This window comes from Takifugu rubripes, chromosome 15 (assembly GCF_901000725.2).
Source record: "Takifugu rubripes chromosome 15, fTakRub1.2, whole genome shotgun sequence".
Taxonomy (NCBI): domain Eukaryota; kingdom Metazoa; phylum Chordata; class Actinopteri; order Tetraodontiformes; family Tetraodontidae; genus Takifugu; species Takifugu rubripes.
In genome coordinates this window covers 1,283,506-1,302,220 of record NC_042299.1, presented here as the reverse complement: position 1 = coordinate 1,302,220, position 18,715 = coordinate 1,283,506, and the positions used below count along the sequence as shown (strand labels likewise).

At 50.7% G+C, this 18,715-nt stretch overlaps 3 protein-coding genes and 1 long non-coding RNA gene across 5 annotated transcripts in view; 1 reads left to right on the top strand and 3 right to left on the bottom strand.

Moving 5' to 3' along the window:
• LOC101075093 (protein spinster homolog 2) overlaps nt 1-6,329 on the bottom strand; it is a 34,254-nt gene extending 27,925 nt beyond the window's left edge. For both annotated transcript variants that reach the window (XM_029848565.1, XM_029848564.1), the window contains exon 1: nt 6,067-6,329. The gene's annotated coding sequence lies outside the window, so the exon portion shown is untranslated. The remainder of the gene's footprint in view (nt 1-6,066) is intronic.
• A 6,084-nt stretch (nt 6,330-12,413) lies between these two features.
• Nucleotides 12,414-15,680, bottom strand: LOC115246526 (protein spinster homolog 3-like; the record flags this gene model as incomplete). Its single annotated transcript, XM_029848636.1, is given in 13 exon segments — nt 12,414-12,592; nt 12,808-12,979; nt 13,054-13,152; nt 13,232-13,297; nt 13,606-13,795; nt 13,863-14,009; nt 14,135-14,181; nt 14,183-14,275; nt 14,360-14,426; nt 14,904-15,055; nt 15,251-15,387; nt 15,477-15,542; nt 15,635-15,680. Coding segments are annotated over 13 exon segments (1,353 nt in total), but the record flags the coding sequence as incomplete, so codon positions are not given.
• A 35-nt stretch (nt 15,681-15,715) lies between these two features.
• On the bottom strand, nt 15,716-16,534 carry LOC115252696 (uncharacterized). Its single transcript, XR_003891017.1, has 3 exons — nt 16,461-16,534; nt 16,169-16,267; nt 15,716-15,854 (listed from the first exon to the last, which is right to left on the bottom strand). It is a non-coding gene; the product is annotated as an uncharacterized lncRNA (long non-coding RNA).
• A 186-nt stretch (nt 16,535-16,720) lies between these two features.
• Nucleotides 16,721-18,500, top strand: LOC115252689 (ubiquitin-conjugating enzyme E2 G1-like). The gene is made up of 4 exons (XM_029848587.1): nt 16,721-16,933; nt 17,982-18,084; nt 18,175-18,272; nt 18,365-18,500. Exons 1-4 carry the CDS (start codon nt 16,888-16,890, stop codon nt 18,415-18,417), a joined length of 300 nt encoding a protein of 99 aa, XP_029704447.1. The 5' UTR covers nt 16,721-16,887; the 3' UTR covers nt 18,418-18,500.
• Nucleotides 18,501-18,715: the final 215 nt, after the last annotated feature.

Sequence of the window (18,715 nt, the reverse complement as noted above, 5' to 3'; positions counted from 1 at the left end):
TTAATGACCGAAATACTGCCGCTTGAGCACTTACGCCGCCGCGAACGCGGCGCTGTTTGGTAAACTGGCCTGACAGCCGACTCGTCCACATCCGCCTCAGTCTCTCAGCGCGAGCTGTAAGCATGAAGACAAGATGTTCCGCAGGCTGTCAAAGCTCTGTCCGGACCCGGCGCTGCTTCGTTGAAGAAGAGACAGCGTGCCCAATACCCACGAGGGCACCGCGAGAAGAGAAGTGCTGGAGATTTCTTTTTACTCATTTCAGCTCAATTTAGCAGCAGTAGCGCAGCCACAGGCTGCAGATTGAGGCTCCACTAAAGGCTTCAGGGTCCGTCTCCATCATTAGCCTCACCAATTATTATCAGCTGAGTAGAAGTACCGTCCACACCGTGAGCTACGCCTCAACGCATCTGCTCGTTAATGACAACGGCTCCTAAACATGCTTTTTGTTTCCATCTACAGAGGTCTTCCCTTATCCAGCACCGCTCCGGCTACAGCAGGTGTGCAGAAATGCCTGTTGCCACGGTGACACACCAGCTAAAGGCAGGACACTTCCGAGAAATATCCAACTCATCAATAGAATCTGCAAAACAGTCTCATTGATTTCATAAACCTGTAAAAATGAAGTCAGACATGAGAAAATTGGCTCCTTGATCAGTGACGTATGCTGCTAAACGTGTTTTACATGACTTAAATGCTTAGGCTAGCGGTGTAAGGGCATTATTTCTTCAGTGTGGGAACGCTTGGGAACATGTCTGGTATTGTTTCTGAGCCACTTTGTCCACATACCATCCATTCATCAAAAGACAGCTGAGCTCACTGACTACAGCAGCCTCCGGGTCTTAAACACACGTTTTAAAAACGCGCATGAAGCGTTAAACCCTGATTGACAACACGAGTCCGGCTGAAGCTACGGGAAGAATAAGCCCCAGCCGCCCGTTCAGTCCAGTGGTGTCACGGATACACATGTGCAATCAACTTGGAGTCAGGCTTGAAGTGGCGAGCGGCTGGCAGCAAATAAATGTGAACACGGATCAGTAAACGCGCTGAAGAGGCAAGAAGAATGCTGGGATCAACCAGCAAGGCGTCGCGGTGGAGCCGACCATTGTGGTGCAGGGCAGAAACACGGGAACGCCAGATCGTGTGAATCGCCCGCCTGGTTTTAATAGCGCGGCCCGAAATAGGCCGTTTATGTGCGCCCCACAAGTCACACAGACGAATGAGGCAGAACTAATTGAAAGAAAGCACTTAAACTGCTCAGTAAAATTGGAAATTAGTGGTTCCAATAAGGTTCTTAATTAGAGAAACATCTGGGAACACCTGAGAGATCTACGATAAAAGGGGTGTCCAGAGGTTGCCTTTCTTTGTTTTTGGCCTTTCCTCATGTGCTGACACACAGATCTGACGACAGACCGTGTGAGGAGGCCCGCAGACCCACTGGATCCTGGTCAGACCCAGACTGGGCTCACAAAGGCCTCCAGCACCCCCCAGCTGAGCTCTGCACCTTACAGTACCACAGCGGAGGGAGCCTGCAGGAGCTGGGAGCTAATATGGCTGCCTGAGGCCGCGGCTCGATCCGGGATCCGCTCGTCTCCAGAAGACCGAAGGTGTCAGAGGAATCTCCGACACGGTAGGTGCATCGCCTGGAATGATCCCAGCTGCTGCTGCATTCCAAACGAAACATGCATGACATTTAAACCCGCAGCTTTGTTTTTCCTCTCCTGGTGTTTGTGTTGAAACAGTGTGTGGAGGAAAAGGGAAATGCGCAGTCTGAGGAGTGGAAAGGTCAGACGTCTGCGTCCAAAACAGGTTTTTGCTCTTCAGAATGCTGCGCGTTCCCCTGCTCCAATGCTGCGCCGCTGCGGCGCAGAAACACCCAACACCTGAACATGTTTTCCTTTCCACAAACACGGCCGTCGAGAACATTTCCTATCTCAAATTTGCCGTGATAACCAGATAGGACGGAATAGGGAGTGCACAAACTACATTTTTTCCCTATCACTTTTTTAAAACAGAGATCCATCCTTGTTTGACAGCAAAGAACTCAACATGGTGCAATTCGCCTCCTTTTTTCAGGCAGGACGCAGCACATCACGGAGGCACGCTACAAATGGAACTCCAAAGTTCAGAGCAGATACGGAGGGCTGTGATCCTGGAGCTAATGGAGACATGGAGGGTACAGAAACACACACTCCTCTGATGACAGAGGAGGAGGTCAGTGACTATCAGGCGGCCATCACGCTCACATCTCCAGCAGCAACAGGCAGCTTGTGTGAGCGCTGCTGTCTTTCACACCTCCTCAAAGCGCTGGAAGTTGAAAGATAAGAGCCTGTTAAGGGTTTACCTGATAAAGAAAGACACTGTGTGTTGACACTGCAAACACAGATAATGGATAGAGGTTTGATCTCATTACTGCCTTAGCAACGTTAGCTTCACTGTACCTGCGTGGAGCTAAAGGTTAACCCTGCCAGTACTCTAATCAGTAACCCGTCTCATGTGTCTCACGGCCTCCACACCTGTCTCACCCTCAGGTCACATGACTACATGAACCGCGGTACAACTTAGTTCACTTGACTAAAAGTGCGTTCTTACAACCCCACTTTGCTCCGATATTGAAAGGAACCTTTAGATTGCCGAACAAAAAGCCGCCTCCAAGAATGTGGACATTTGAGCGCACATAAAAAAAGAGGTCTTGGGGGATTTCCTGAATAAATGAGCTACAGAGAGAAGAGGAAGAAGCGACCAGGAAAATGAGACCCGGCAGGGTTAGAAATGATGGATCATGGCTGGTTCTGCAGGGTCATGGGGTGAAGACTTGTATGAGGGGAAACGCGTCTGCTCGGTGGTAAAATGTGGTGTGGCCACATGAAAGAAGCTGCTCTGGCAGAAGAAGGAAGTCTGTCTAATTCTGCCTGTTACTATTACAGACGTGGGCTCACTCGGAGCCTAAAGAACACACAGACTGTTTTCTCACAGTGGTGAAGTGGTCCACCAGGACGTGGACCTAAAGAGAATCGCAGCACATCTGTGGGAACCCTGTCTGGAAGGAGCCCGCCTGCTCCCCTGCTGTCTGATGTAGCACACGGAGAAAAACCATTCTCACAGTTACACAGGTTCTTCTGAAAGCTGCTGAGCCGGTTCCATTCTGCAGCCCACGAAGTTCCGCTAATCTAAAGCAGCGTCTCATTGCAGGGAAGAAGCGCCACCAAAAGAAGGAAGATGCGAGTCCTCATGGCTGCTGCTGCTTTTGGGCCGGCGTGGCTCCGTACCTGAGCGCTGAGACCCAGTGGGGACAGGCAGGATTGCACCCTCCCCGCTGTGCCTCAGGCCCCCGGACACTCACCCTGGGTAAAGTACAGGACTGGGAATGAACCCTGCCCAGTCGGGCTGTCAGACTGGATTGATGGTGCATCACAATGAGCTTCCCTTAAGAAGATTATGGCTGGTTATTACCACACAGTCATCCGTGTCTGAGGTGTCAAAGTTCGCATGCGAGGGTGCTGCCACTGTCCAATGGGACGGGACCCCCCCCCCCCAAACAGACAGGAACTTGATAAACTGTCTGCAGGACCTCTAATCTGCAGGTCCTGTCATTTCTTGATGGCAGATTAGCCTGCAGACATTACCGCTTTTTCAAGCTTAGAGGTGGGTGCACACGGGAGGGGGAGGGGGGGCGGCTGGAATTAACACACACCAGGGTTTACTCACCTCCCCAGCAAATAAGGTTAAGTGCTGAGTGTCTGCCGCGCATATTCTCATAAAAAAACAGCTCTTAATCCTTCCTTTACCATAAGCCGTCGAGGAGCTTGGGCTGTCTGGGACTCTCTGGGGCTTCAGGGAGACCAAAAAATAGGATTTAAGGTTTCAAAGCCACCACCAATTAAATTAAAAACCAAATTTAGGAATAAATGGCGACTCTTCCAGCTCTGCTCCTCGTTCATTCCCTCACACACACCTCCTCTGCATCACAGACGGTCATAAAAACACCCGCAGGCATCTGAAGAGAGCAGCCCGGGTCAGGTCAGGCCCAGCAGCTGAACAGCTGAGGCCCGAGGTCCCACTCAACTGTTGCTCACCCCTCGTCCCCCTTAGCAACCAGCATGATCACAGTCTCTTCTGCGCCCCTTCGCACGGCAAGCGATTGATGAATCCCGATTCGCGTCACCGCAGAGGTCTTACCTTCCCCGGCTCAGACGAGCTGGGCTGGAGGACGCGTTGTGAGAGAGGAGCAGACGTTCTAAAGGGACTCGCCAGAGTGTCGGCGGGAGGAGACGGAAACATCAGCGCGTTCACGTATTAGTCGATTAGATTCATCTTAGACGGTGACGGGACCCTTAGAGAGGTGCAGGAGGAGACCTCGCTGGAGGACGTGCGTCCAAACTGGGACTCTGTGTGTGGTGTGTGTTGTGTGTGTGTGTGATGATGGTGCAGCAGAATGGGCCGGTGTCTGGCGTGGTCACCCTCTGTCCTCCGTGACAATGCTGCAGTCAGCTGCACACTACTGTAAACGGCTGCCGGTACAAAGACCTTTTTGACGTTCAGCTCGAGTGGATGCTGGTCAGAAGGGGGGGGGGGGGGTCAGGACGGTGCTGGACCATTGCTCAAGCTCAAAGCTGCATCCACCCCCCCCCCCACTGGCATACAACCGGAGGAAATGGTAAAATGTGTGTGTTGGAGGGGAACACTTGTACTCACTCCCCGCCCCCCCCCCCGTGCTGGTGCCACCTCTCAATGAGGGCTTCCTCCGACGGAGACAGCAGATCAAATCCCAAACACGGAGACGGACTCGTGCGCGGCTAAAAGCGAGGCTGCAGCTATTTGAGTGTTGCCTGGATATGCTGCCTTAGATACAGGACGGGAGCGAATTCTCGGTGTGGCTTCTGCAGCTCGGCCTTCCCTCTGATAACGATCCTTGCGCTCGCCCGAGGCTCTGCAGCTCGACTCAAATTTAGAGTTGACAGACTGGACCTGGAGCCTCGGGCGTGGAGCTACTTGAGTGTACATACTGCTCTTTTTTGACTCCCCAGAGGCCGCGGCGTGAAATCCTACACACCCTCACGCTAGCAGTATTAGCAGAGGCAATGCTGATTAAGTGTAGCAATTTTCTTTGACACTTCTGTCCTACTCAAATAAGGCTCTTTAAGCAGGGCTGCGTGTCTCTGAACAGAAGAGCCCTCTCTCTCTCCACGGCTTCCCTCCAGCTCCGTGTTGCAGCATTATTTTAACCCTTTCACCACCCCGGTTTAGGAGTCCCAAATAACACAAAGCACAACTGCCAGTGGCTGAGTGAAGTCGTTTTAAGCTGATCCACCAATTGTGACAACAATGGGTGATAGCTGATCAAAAGAAGAGCTGAAGAATCGAGTTCCTTAAACTAAAAACTGGACTTGAGTGAACATAATGTAGGGTGAGCCCAATATTTTGATTAGATCTACGTTAACCTATTGATAAAATGAAAGGACCGTGCACTGCTCACAATCTGGTCGATCCTTGGTTTCTATGTGCGCGTCATTCTGCACTTGATTCGGCTGAGGTGAAGAAATGGCGGATAGTTGATGGGGCCTGAGAGCGCAGGGCTGCTGCAGTCACCGTGCTGCCCATTCCCCTCCATCTCTCCCGCTAATGACATGGCTGATTCTTCCCTCATAATCTCCCTCTTCTTTCACTCACAAACACGGGGCGAACCAAATGAGGCGCACGCCAAATCACACCAGGGGACGAGACGCTGGGCTCGCTGCCACTGATCGATGTCCGAATTTTCCCTTGTTGGCTCGTGTCCGAAATCGCCTCAATTGAATCTTAATCACGTATTTCTAATAGTCTGAACCGTGGGCTGTTCAACAGGATAAACTACGAGGGGAAACGCGGAGACAGCACCGGTCAGACTTGAGGTTTTGGCAGATTGTCCAGTGCGTTTGGCCGAGCCCATTGTTCCGCCCGTCTGCGCCGAGGTGAGCGCTGAACAGGCAATTAATGCGCGGACTCTCCCCTCACACCCCCTCCGAGAGGAAACCGGCACAAAGCTCCCCTCGAGCTCCCGATGCAGCACGGCAGAGACAGAGGTCTTACCTGCTACTGTGTATCTATCCATGTAATTGAGGACGTTCCCAAAACTGAGGATTCCGGCGGCGGCGGTGGGTGAGCGGCATCTGAGCAGCGCGGCGCGGAATTTCTGGCCCGGCTTGCACGGGTGAAGGTCCGGGTTGGATTTCAGTCCGGGGCTCATGCTGCCCGAGAGCGTGCGCACCTCATCCGAACTGCTGCAGCCTTCCATCTCGCATCCATCGCTCTCCACGCACATTTTCTGGCACGAAAGCTCCAGCGCAGGCGGTGGGAGATGGAAAAGAGAACCTGAAGGTGGAGAAGAGTTGAGCGGGTATCCGGGCTCGGCGGTGGCCTCCTGCTGGTGCTGGGTGCGGGATTCAGTGGAGCTGTTGTCCTCGAGGTGTTTGAAAGCGCAGCCTCAGACTGGACGGCTCATTGTTCCCAGCAGTGCGCTGCTGACGGACGGGCTGTGCGCTCCTCGCTTTTCTCATTGAAGCTGGAGCTGGAGCGCGGGGGGCGTGGCCCGGACGGGCTAAGCCCCGCCCCCCACGCAGTCCCGCAGCACCCGCACCTGATCCTGCGTGCGGGATATGAGCGTGCGCGGATGACAACGCCTCGGCCTTGTTTGTGGACGAGCCAGAGGTGGTTAATTGTGCGTATGTTTGTCCGTTTTTCTTCGCAGAAATCTGGCAGTCGTATATGAGGTCAATTGTGCTGCACACGCGCGCGCCCGCAGCTGCAAACACTGGCCCTGGTTTAGGAATGTCTTCAATATGCCTTCATGAGCCCCGATCATACCGGTGTGTCCGGACGTGTGATCAAAGTTTACCGAGACGGATGGGATTATCAAAGGTGCTACAGAAACAGAGAGGGCAGCAAATAAAAGCCCCCACAACAGTGAGCCCATTTTAATTAGGTTAGGAGAAGCAGCGCAGAGCCGACACAGGGGCGCAATCCCGCTGCTGCTTGCCTCATACAGAACCTCCATTTGGGCCGACTGGAAGCCACGTGTCACAATCAACACGCTCGTTCATCTTTAGCAGCGTACAGAAAGAATTGGTCATCAAAATAAAAGGAAATCAGTGCCCTGTGCGATGGGCACCAACCGTAAAGAGGACAAACGGACCTGCTTTATTTCAGGAAGTGAGCTAATACAAGTTAATTTAAGTGTGAAGCTGTGTAAACCCATGGCGACGCCTCTAATGGAGATAAAGCAGATTTTTGCACACGTTAATTCAGGGTTTTGATGGTAGAAACCCGTCCCTCCGTGAGGAACAGCATTCACCCGGAGCTGCTCCTGGAAATGGGAAACACCCCCAATCTGTGAGAGGCTGAAGTCAGGTGTCCCTGAGAGCAGCCGGGCAGCACCAGCACGGAGCTGTGCTACGTCACTCCTGCTCTCGGCCTTCCTGCTGGCTGCAGCGTAAACACAGGAGGGGGACGTTCATTCCGCTCGGCTACCAGAAGATCGAGACAATCGGCTGCTTCCATCCGCCCGTCGTGGCTCCTGAGAACCCCCTCTGCTGCGGAGAAGCAGCGAGTCGATGGATGGAGAAGATCGCTGAGGGTGACACGAAATATTGGTGGGTCGAATTTACAGGAGAAAACCGAGCCTCCTCGCCCCAGGAGGGGGGGGGGGTTTGTGGACCAGTGTGTCCTTTCAAAGCCTTGGGCTGGAACCGCTGGATGCAAACAGGAAGGACAGGAAACAATCGAGTGATGCGGGAATTGTTTTCCTAATGCTGCACTGGAATACGGGAGCGGCGGGGGCAGGATCAGAGAAAGGTGCCACGTCAGCCTGTGGCCTGGTGTGGAAGCGTCCTGGGAAGGAGCCCCAGTAAAACAGCCGTCCTGCTCCTGCTCCTGCACCTCCCCTCTTTATTTGGGGGGTGTTTATATGCGGCTCATGTCTGTGGGATCCTGCGTGCTCCAGAATGGCCCAGTGAACCTGGATCTGTCTCCGGCAGGGCTCTGCTGCGAGGCCACTGCCCAGCCTTCCTTCCTGCCGCAGCTTGGGGCCATGCTTCCAGTGCAGGATGGGAGATAACCCCGTAATCGCCGGGCCCAGCTTCTGCCTGACGATAAGGCCTGTTTCTGTGGCAGTCTGTCTGTGGCTGTCTGTCTGTGGCTGTCAGTGAAGTTTAAATGTCCAGCGACACGTGCCGCTCCTGCTCTTAACCTCTGTCAGCGTCCCTCCACACATGTCGAGGGGTTCTGACGAGCACAGGACGAGCCTTTCGTGTCTCAGTCCGCTACACTTCCAACCACTCGTCCCTTTCCTGTACGACAACCGGTGGCCCAGTTTTCCCCCAGTTCATTAAAGAGCCACAGCGAATTGAATTCCCAGTTGTTAGCTTTGGGAAAAAACAAGCATCAAACACATTTATTGTTTGGGCCCTTTCTATGGATTTAACGCGCATGTGTGTTCTAGTTTATTGTAGACAGGAAACTAAAAGGACAAGAGCGTTGGGACAGTGGGACATCCTGCGCTCTCTAATGGGACCACCCCACGTCTCTCACGCGTTTGTTTGTGGAGCCGTGACTGTGGAGGCCTCGCTCAGCCTTGAGGTGTGGCCATTCCGCCCTCCCCTGTCCTCTGTTGACCTCCTGACCTCTGGCCTGGCACCGGCCCCTCCTCTGCTCCGCCGCAGCCTCGGGACACCGAGCGTCCTGCAGCGGAGCAGCTGAGGAGCGCAGCAATCTGGGCCGATTTGGACATCATCCCAATATAGACTTCATGGGCGCAGACAAGACTAGTAATTATTCATTTGACAAGTTACATTCTTGGATCTTTGAGGGCCGGCGAGCGCTCATTGTCTCCCTGCCTGACATGTTTGTTTCCTCCTTTTTCCTAAATGGGAGAAGCCTAATTGGAGGAATCGGAGCCGTTCCGTGGCTGCCGGGAGGCCAGATCTGGGCAACGCTCATATTTATAGGTTGCTGGCTCTCCATAATTGCCTGTCTGTGGAATCGCTCTCTCCAGGCCAGCGGCCGGCAAAACCTCTGAAGCCGGAACGCTAATACACGGAGCAGAATGTGCATGTGGCCTTCCAGGACTCCCCACACACATGGCTGCATTCCCACTCTGCCCACATTTGTATTCCCTGATCCACTCACGGACATTTGCATAGGTCAGGGGTGGTTAGGGTGGTTAGGGTTGGTTAGGGCTAGGGTTGGTTAGAGTTAGGGTTGGTTAGTGGTTAGGGTTGGTTAGGGTTAGGTTGGTTAGGAGTTAGGGTTGGTTAGGGTCAGGGTTGGTTAGGGTGGTTAGGGTTGTTAGGGTTGGTTAGGGCTAGGGTTGGTTAGAGTTAGGGTTGTTAGGGTTGGTTAGGGTTGTTAGGAGTTAGGGTTGGTTAGGGTTGTTAGGGTTGGTTAGGGGTTAGGGTTGGTTAGGGTTGTTAGGGTTGGTTATGGTTCTCAGGGTTGATTAGGGCTAGGGTTGGTTAGGGTGGTTAGGGTTGGTTAGAGTTAGGTTTGGGGTTGGTTAGGGTTGGTTAAGGTTAGTGTTGGTTCAATCTGAAGCAGTATTCAGATTTTCACATGTTTAGACACTAGGGTTGTTAGGGTTACGGTTGGTTAGGGTGGTTAGGGTTGGTTAGGGTTGTTAGGGTTGGTTAGTGCTAGGGTTGGTTAGAGTTAGGGTTGTTAGGGTTGGTTAGGAGTTAGGGTTGGTTAGGGTTGTTAGGAGTTAGGGTTGGTTAGGGTTGTTAGGGTTGGTTAGGGGTTAATGTTGGTTTAGGGTTGTTAGGGTTGGTTATGGTTCTCAGGGTTGATTAGGGCTAGGGTTGGTTCGGTTTAGGTTTGGGGTTGGTTAGGGTTGGTTAAGGTTAGAGTTGGTTCAATCTGAAGCAGCATTCAGATTTTCACATGTTTCGACACTAGGGTTGTTAGGTTACGGTTGGTTGGGATTGTTAGGGTATGATTAGGGCTAGGGTTAGCACTAACCCTGTTACCACTGAGGGCTAGCCCTCTCATCTGTGTGACTTCATGCATTTTTGTGTCCTCAGATGTTGCACGTGTGCACTTTCCTGTCACCTCCTCTCTGACCCCCCTTCAGCTGTGTCATTGGTCACTTTTGTTCTTTCACACCACACTGGACAACACCAAAACACCAAGCGTCCAGGGGACCAACGCCCCTCTGCTTCTATGAAAAATATCAAATAAGTGTGAAGAGCTATGATGCAACTGTCCTAAGCAGAGATGATCAGTGGGTGGAGGGGGGCTCTTCCTCTCATGATGTCATGCCCAGCAGCAGTTACTGATGATAAAGCGGAAAGTACAACTTCCACCAGATGCACCAAATGTGGTTTGACTCGTCTTATCATGGCGCTGCGGCTGATCGCTGGAAGGGCTGAATACCAAACAAAAAAGATAAGTTATCTTCCTGAGCTCCTGCTAATATTTTGTGACGTAAATGAGCCGTTTCCAGCTCTCAGTGAGTTCATGTAGCATCCTGATTGACTCCTGACCAGTCCAGGGTTCCAGTCATCCACGTCTGTGTGACTGTTTCACGCTCCCCCAAATAAAACACTGACTGTATCCACTCGCTGCCTTCAGCTCCCTCATTGATCGCACAATTATTAGCCATTGTGACAGTTTTCCTGTACAGCAGGCTGGACAGGGGAAACCAAGAGGTTATGCCGATAAAGTGCTCCAAGCGCTGCTCACAATGCCCATTGTGTTTTAATTGCAGGTCGAAACTGTTACCTCCAGAATGTTTTCCACATACCTTTCAGCAATGCCTGTGCATTGTTTTGCCCGGTGCGTGTCAATTTACTCCTTTAACAAACTGATTAGTCACATAATGTCTGGAAAAAAACAAGGCTGGGGCCCAGAATGTTCAAAAACAAAAGGAAATCCCAGCGAATTCCACAAGAAGGTCGTTAACGCCTCAACAATGGTTTGGCATCTTTGAACCCCTGCGCTCATTTGTTAACGTCAAGGAAATATTTGGTGGCCGATGCCGCTGGAATGTTTCGACCAAGTTCACATCTCCAGACAACAAACAAGATGATTGAACGGATTCCCTCATGCAGCGTATGTTCCTTTTTACGTTCTCTCGGTCATGATGGAGGGAACATCTATATTTGCCACCAGTAGGGCTGTGAGTGGAGTGATTTACAGCTCAAAGCTGTGTCCTACGTTCTAAATGAGTAAATATTGAAGCTTATACCACAGCTAGGGGGCGTCTTCGGCCCCAACGCTAAGCAAAAGGTTAACAAGAACTTTATTTGAACCAAAGGCAATCTGAAGTTGTTTTTTTCCAAATAAACAACAGCGGGATGAATGAGGGAGGGACACGTGTCCTCAACGTGTCTGTTGTTGACACTAATGTTGGACTGTGGATCCACTCGAGCTGTGGGTGTTTTCTGAGGAGGCCCCCCGGAGCAGCTGGGTGGAGACCCCTGAAGATACTGGGTCCATAGAGTTGAGCCTTCCTCTCAGGACCGTCTCCAGGACCGCCCCTGAAGAGCTGATTGGACCTCGGGTGGGTTTAAATAAGTGGCCTTAACAGGCGGCTGGTGCAGCTCAGCTCCTGCATAACCTTGACCTTTGAACTCTGCTCCAGTCCAGACATGAAACCAGCAAGAGCCACTCTGACAGGCAGCAGAAGGGAGCTCCCAGAGGCAGAGCGGTGTTGTCTTTGTGTCCCGTTCCTTCCTTCTGAGCTGGGGGACGATGATGAATGTGGCCTTCCCTGACCTCAGAGGAGGTCACGGACCTGCACTCACAACGGAGAGTGTCTGAAGTTCACTTAAATAGAGTTTGAGTGTCAGAGGTGGGCTGTGACACCATCACTCAGACAACAGTGAGAGGAGCCCGACGGGCCCCAGAACTCTGGGAATTATCAGGTGAAAGAACAGGTGAGACTCTCTGTTTCCTCATGTTTGATGCTACAATCAGGTTAAATCCAGGTGTTGATGCCAAACGTCTCAGCAACAACATGATCGACCTCCTTTACCTGCCTTTAGCCACATGCTGCAGGGGGTTTCCATCTGCCAGAGCTTCGGTGACAGCGCCCCCTGCCGACCACAGTAAAGGTTGCATCCATGCTGTGACCCTCAGGCCACGATTATTCTCTATTTACATTCACTCCCACTTGGCTCATGGTTTGTTGGCTAAAGAGCAGGAAGGCGATGTAGTGTAACGCACATGTCTGAAAGCTGACAACGTTTATTATTTATTCCACAATCTTAAATTTTCTACATTTCTGTTAGGACCTAAAATCAACGTTGCGCCTGTTTGCCCCGGAAGGATGTGGAATTAGATACTTTTGACAGGGGATTTAAGTCAAATAATGCAGACGGTATATTTTACAGAAATGCAGCAGCAGCACCACCTAGCGGACAGACATCAACAACTACGTTACACACAGTGGATTGTAGATCCTTTAATGCTGTGTCATCATTACAGTCACCATGACAACCAGTACAACCAGAACAACCAGAACAACCAGCACACTGACAATAATCCATCTTTTATGTCTTCTGGATGCTCTGGTCCACTGAAGGCTCCACTGTAGAATCCATCGGTGGTGAAGGATGCACAGCTGGTTCAACCACACACACACACACACACACACCACACACACACACACACACACACACACACACACGGTAAAGTGAAGAGGTGTGTAGTTAGTGATGATGCACATCAGAGCGGACACCATAACAACCATGATGGGTCCCATCTATGTGCCAACAGGTGTCGTTAGCTTGGCTGGTGCCATTTAACTGGATTCCTAAAGCTGCGCAGCAAATCTACCTTCAAGGAACTGCAGCACGGCCTTGCGGTCGTCGTTAATGTAGAAGGCGGCGACGAGGTAAAACAGTCCACCGATGAAGCCAACAGCTGGACAGATGGTGATGCTGTACTGCAGACTGTGGAAGCTCCAGGCCGACGTCTCCGGGTTCGAGCTATAAATGGCGTCAGAGATCTGCCGATGCGGGTGTGGGGACAGCATTAATACCCTCGGACCCACGGAGAGGTCAAGCCCAAAGAACATCTCACCGCTCCGACGATGTAGGGACTCCCGCAGTCGCCCAGGAGGTGGATGAACATGACCTGGAGGGCTTCAGCTGTGGACCGCCTGTTCGGTATCACAATGTACTGGAGCCAGAAGTGACACCTTCTTACCACAACGTCCCTCAGCAATGGTTCATATTGGGGTTTAGGCAGGAGAACTCACCAGCAGGATGTCGGCCATGACGGCCCAGTTCATTGCAACCAGTGCTTGCCCTAAAAAAGCAAAGACCTGGAAAAAAAAGGGCGTTGACGCCGATCAGTTGCTGTTATTCTGCTTTGCTTCATATGTATTTAGGCCTATTTCCTTGGAGCAACACATTGACATGTGAGGGACGGATGACTGAGTGAGCAAGCTGACCCCTGAGCAAGGCACCAAACCCCTAAATGCTGGTTACAGACTCTTCAGAGTTTACTCCCCAGGCTTGCTGTGCGCTAGCATCATCTTTATCTGGTGCAGCGTCCTCATATCAGTCATCAGTTCATCGCGGGCCTGACAGGAAGCAGCAGATTTGAGCTCGACAGACGCGTTCCTCTCACATAAGCTGTGGCGATGCTTGTCGATGCTGTAAATATGGAGGCGATGAGGCAGGGGACAGATGCCAGCAGGCCTACGGCACAGATGAGAGGATCCACGTGCGGCAGCCTGTCCCTAAATGAGCGTGATAAAAGAGTCCCAATAGAGCCGCCCAGAACCCCCGTCACTATGGTCACCACTCCGAACCCGTAACTGTACCCAGAGGAGAGGCGACTTAATAAAGGTTTGCATTTGTGAAGGAAGACGTGCAGATGAGCACCTGTCTGTGGACAGGCAGGACCCGTCCTGGCAGTGCAGCCCCTGAAAGACCCGAGCTCTGCTCAGGAAGGTGGGCATCCAGAACGCCAGGGCCCCCAGGTTGAAGGTCGAAGCTGTGATCCCCAGTGTGGACCACATGTAACTTTTTCTAGCGTCAGAGGGGCAGAAATATCACTGAAACGCTTCAAATATGGAACAAAATGAGGGAACTGGGAGAGATCACGTAAATGAGTGAAACAGTTCAACGACTAGGATGAGTTCTCCCTGTCCCACATTTTCAGGAGGTACTTGACGTCCTCCAGGTAAGAGCTCTGCTGCCGGACCCTCTCCCTGGGTTTCAGCAGCGCCTCGTGGGGGGTTGGGGCAGAAGAAGAACAACAAGGCGATGCCCACCAAACCAAAGATGGGATTAATCTGACGGTACAAGGAACAGAAAGAGGCGTGACACCGCGTATTAGCTAAGATTATTAGCTAACGTGACGCTGAAGCTGCCCTTACCCTGAAAGCCCAGTGCCAGTCTCCTGTTTGAGAGGCAACTCCTGCTCCGATTATGAACCCGAGACCACTGAAAACACAAACAATGCTAAATAAAATCCTTTCTATGACTGTGTATTGATGCCAGCTGACCTAGCGACCTGTCGTCTGTATGTGCTAAAGGTCGGCTACGTTATCACCCTCCAGAGCCTTTAAACATATTCACATCTACAGTACGTGCTTCTGTTTCCTCCTGTAATAAAGTAGTAATAACTCTGTCCACCATGCTCTTACATACATTTCCTGAGGCTGAACTTTTCGCCGCTACCATGGTTGCGTCAGTTCTGCTTAGGAAATCTGCTCTTCTCTAGTATCACAGTGGATACGTGGCCACTTTATATTTAAGACATAAACACCAAAATGTGAGCCAGAACTGAACAGAAGCAGAATTTCCCGAGTTCTATTCATTCCAGGAAGGAAAATATGTGTTGATAAAAGAAATTGTCTGTATTATTTGACTTGAATGCGACATTATCGTGTGAATTTCATCATTCGGAGGACGTGTAACCTTCCCACGGGGATCAGGATGTAGAAGGCACAGATCATGATGCTCCTCCGAGCCCCAGTAAAGAGGTCTGCGATGAGGGTGGGAGCGATGGTGGTGTAACTGGCTTCTCCTATCCCGACCAAGGCCCGCAGCAGCATCAGGGCCCAGAAATACTGACGAGCAGGATGACACAGCAATAAGCAGCTTAAGCCAAACAAGTCAGACGCATTTGCTAGCAGACTCCATATTTACTTTGGGATAGATATGTGTCTATATAAGTATTTATATACACTTTAGCCCTGCAGCGTCTAGAAGGTGGAATGTTCTCACTGCAGCACAGAAAAGTTGCTGCATGTTTTTTCTCTTACCGACTCTGTGATGAAAGAGCAGCAGAAGGATGTTAAGGTCCACATAATCAAACCCGCAATCATGATGTACTTCCTGTTGTAGCGGTCGCCGAGATAACCAAAGACAGGAGCCAAGAGTAAGAAACTGCAAATGAAGACTGCAAGCACGCATCATTAATAACCTCACGGCATCTCCGAGGAGGCATTTGCTGCCACATTTCAACAGATTTTAGAGCTAACGTGGCACCTGTCTGGAGCAGAGCAGCCGTGCCATCACTGAGATGAAAGTATGCTTGAATGTTGGGGAGGACGCCTGTTTGGGAATGAGCAGGTTAGATTGTACAGCACAAGCATTCATGCTGCATGTTGCACACACACACACACACACGAGACCCCAACATGTACCTGCTATTGTGTATCGTTCAATATAGTTGACCAAGTTGACGTAGCAGAGACAGCCATGGCCACGTATGCGCTGCGGGGGATGCAGCCCATTGCTGCCCGGCCTCGGGCGTCAGTGCTGCGCGGCTGTTCTGCAAGGAGCCATAATGGGGACTCTCGAGGCTCATCTGAGCCGGAGACGCTGGCTCATCTGACATGGTGATCACACTCTCTTCTCCTGAAACTGGAGCAGAGAAACGCTAAGAGTTTCATGGGAATTAGTTCATTTAGTTTGAGGCAACGTGACACCACGAAGCAACGATTGTAACAACGTAAGAGTGGACTGTTGCACAGACGAGGGTGAAACAGGAAAGGAGCGCATGAACAAACAGCTTGAGATGAAGATTCAGCTAAACAAAGGTCGACTGCAGACACCGACTGGTTAACTAAGAGCCACTGTATGAAACAACAGCAATAACTGCACAGCTTTATCTATCGACTATCGATTTGACACAAATGATCAGTCCTTCAGTTTTCAACTTAAAATGTGCTCCCTACTTGTTGGGTCCTTGCGGTGTTTTCTGAGTTTACTCCATGTTTCCAGTCATGCTTGTTTGTGCTGTGAATGAGCTCAAACAAGGTTCAGCTCAATTGTGCCTGTAGAGATATTTAGTTAGTAATGGGCCACCTCCTCTAGCTCGGTCACATGTCTCCACACAGCCCTCTATGTCCCGGACCACAAGTTATGTATACGTACGAGGAAGACACTGACACTGTCTCCTTAAGAAAGAACAATACATGTACTCAAGTGCTTCAGTATAGTCACAGAATACTTTTCAATACTTCTTACTTTAGGTACTTTACTTGAGAACTTTCAGGTTTCTTGCTCTCCTCTTCCATTCATCTAAATTTTGAAAGAAAAAAGAGTAAAATACGGTCTTTTAATAAGTCAATAATCTTCAGCGTGACACGTATTGCATTTTCAAGAAACACGGTGACCCCTTATTGTTAGAGAAACGTATTGATCGGTGATAAACCGCTATGAATTTACCTTCCTCTAGGGGGCGGAAAAGCCGCGGTGGAATGGTTAAACGCTGCAGTTAAATACTAACGAAGAAGACGCAGCTACTGCGGAAGGAGGCGACGAAGAAGAATGATGAGGACGGTAAACGGAAAATAGCGGAGGCGAAGTGCAGAGTGGCGAACGTAAAATTCAATTATATCAAACATATCTTAAATATTACACTTGACCACCGCTGCGCTGCATTGGCTACGATATGACAGAGCCGCGGTCAGCGCTGTTACTCAGGAGACAGCTCACAGGTAATGAATGTTGTTTACCAATGTGGCCATCCAGCCCAGATTATGTGGGATTCGAACCTGGCGCAAATTGTTTTCTTGGCCATTAACGCTCCGTGACAGCGGTGCCGCATGGTTCTCTTCACTTGTCATTTTCTAAAAACAGACATTAATCACATAAGCGTCCAGAGATCCCCGGTGACCGGGTGCGTGTAGCACGAACCTGCACGTTTAACTGATATGTTCGGTACCGTTGGACGGTTCGGGGACGTGTTTCGCTACTTCTCTCTGTATTCTCCTCATCTTTCTCAAGGCTAAGTATCAAACAGGAGACTAACAGTATATAAATGCAAAAAGGGACCCGGATCTTGTTGAATTAAGTCGTCCAGTTGTAAGGTAGTTTGGGTTAAACAGTCTAGGAATGATCACTAAACTATTTAAATGATCCAGCCACTGTGGACTGGGATCAGAATCCACAGACCAGTACTCCAAATCAAAGGGACCTGAGATCACATGCTGGTCAACTCCTGTCACTTGTGGTCCAGTCTTGCGTAAGGCCTCTACACACCTCCATATCTACAACATCTGGCTCTGTGACGGGTGAGGACCGAAGGATGCTTTCCCGGAGGGATCTCTTCCCAACCTGGGAGCGGTCACCGGTCCTTCTCGGAGGTCTTTGGTTCGGTTCTGTCCTGGGAAAAGGGTCGGCCGCTAACAAGCATCCATCGGCTGTCGCACTTGGTTCGGTCTTGACCCAGGAGGAGCTCAGGGCCCAGCAGCATCATCCCAGGACCGAACTACACAGCCGTGAGCACGGACCCCCTCCTGAACGCCGGGCCTTCATGCCTCCTTCACCAGTCCGTTCCTTAGTTTGGCCACACCTGCACCGAAGTGGCAGCCTGGGAGTCGTCTTTCAGTGTTCCTTAGCTTCCTTCTTGCACCGGGAGATGATCTGATAGTGGTTCTGCACACGTGGAGCTCAGCTGGCACCTGTACACTTGCCTTTCGCATGTTCTAGGCCCGTTACTTGCTTTGACGTTAGCAGATGATCTCTGAATGGTTTTGTGTGTAGAACTGAACAAAAGCCCAGTGGATGGATTTTCAGCAGGCTTGATCAGGGATAACGATCTCTACAGATGGGAAGTGATGATCATCGGGCCTCCAGACACACTGTAGTAAGTCTCTAACCAATACTTTCCCTGAGGATAAATGTTTTGGATGTGGGGTTTGGGATAAATCTGTATCTCTGATGGTTCTGTTCACAGCGAAGGTGGCGTGTTCAAAGCTCATCTGACGTTTCCCAAAGACTACCCCCTCAGGCCACCCAAAATGAAATTTATCACAGATATATGGCACCCTAATGGTACGTGCATGTGTTAAAAGGAAGCATGAGCGTGCACGGATGCAGAATGATGTTCTGCTGGGGTTCTAATGTGCTGTGGTTTCTGTCGCCAGCACGAGGATCAACGACGTGCAAAGGAAAGAACATCAAAATAAAAGTCATATAAAATAAGTGTCTTCGGGACACTGTGGTCCACCACATAACACTGCTAGATTAACTCTAATGTAACTGGAGCGTCCCAGTCGCTCCGATTCTCTCTATTTTCTCCAGATGTCGTTTTAATAAACCCACAAAGTCTCACGTTCGTCACTGTTTCTTATGGCGAAGCCACTCAGGAGGGCAGCCCAAAGCCAGGATTTTAAGTAAAGTGATTAAAAGAGAGCTTTGGAATGTCACATGAACACGAGCAGTCATCAAAAATGAAAAGCATGAGGTGCCCATAACTGGCTGCAGAGCTCAGACAG

What these genes read in the sequence shown, in the direction of transcription:
- LOC115252689 (XM_029848587.1), top strand. Translation starts at nt 16,888, where the DNA reads ATGACAGAGCCGCGGTCAGCGCTGTTACTCAGGAGACAGCTCACAG. An exon ending in GGGCCTCCAGACACACTGTA is followed by an intron (nt 18,085 to 18,174) that starts GTAAGTCTCTAA and finishes TTCTGTTCACAG; the next exon opens with CGAAGGTGGCGTGTTCAAAG. An exon ending in AGATATATGGCACCCTAATG is followed by an intron (nt 18,273 to 18,364) that starts GTACGTGCATGT and finishes TTCTGTCGCCAG; the next exon opens with CACGAGGATCAACGACGTGC.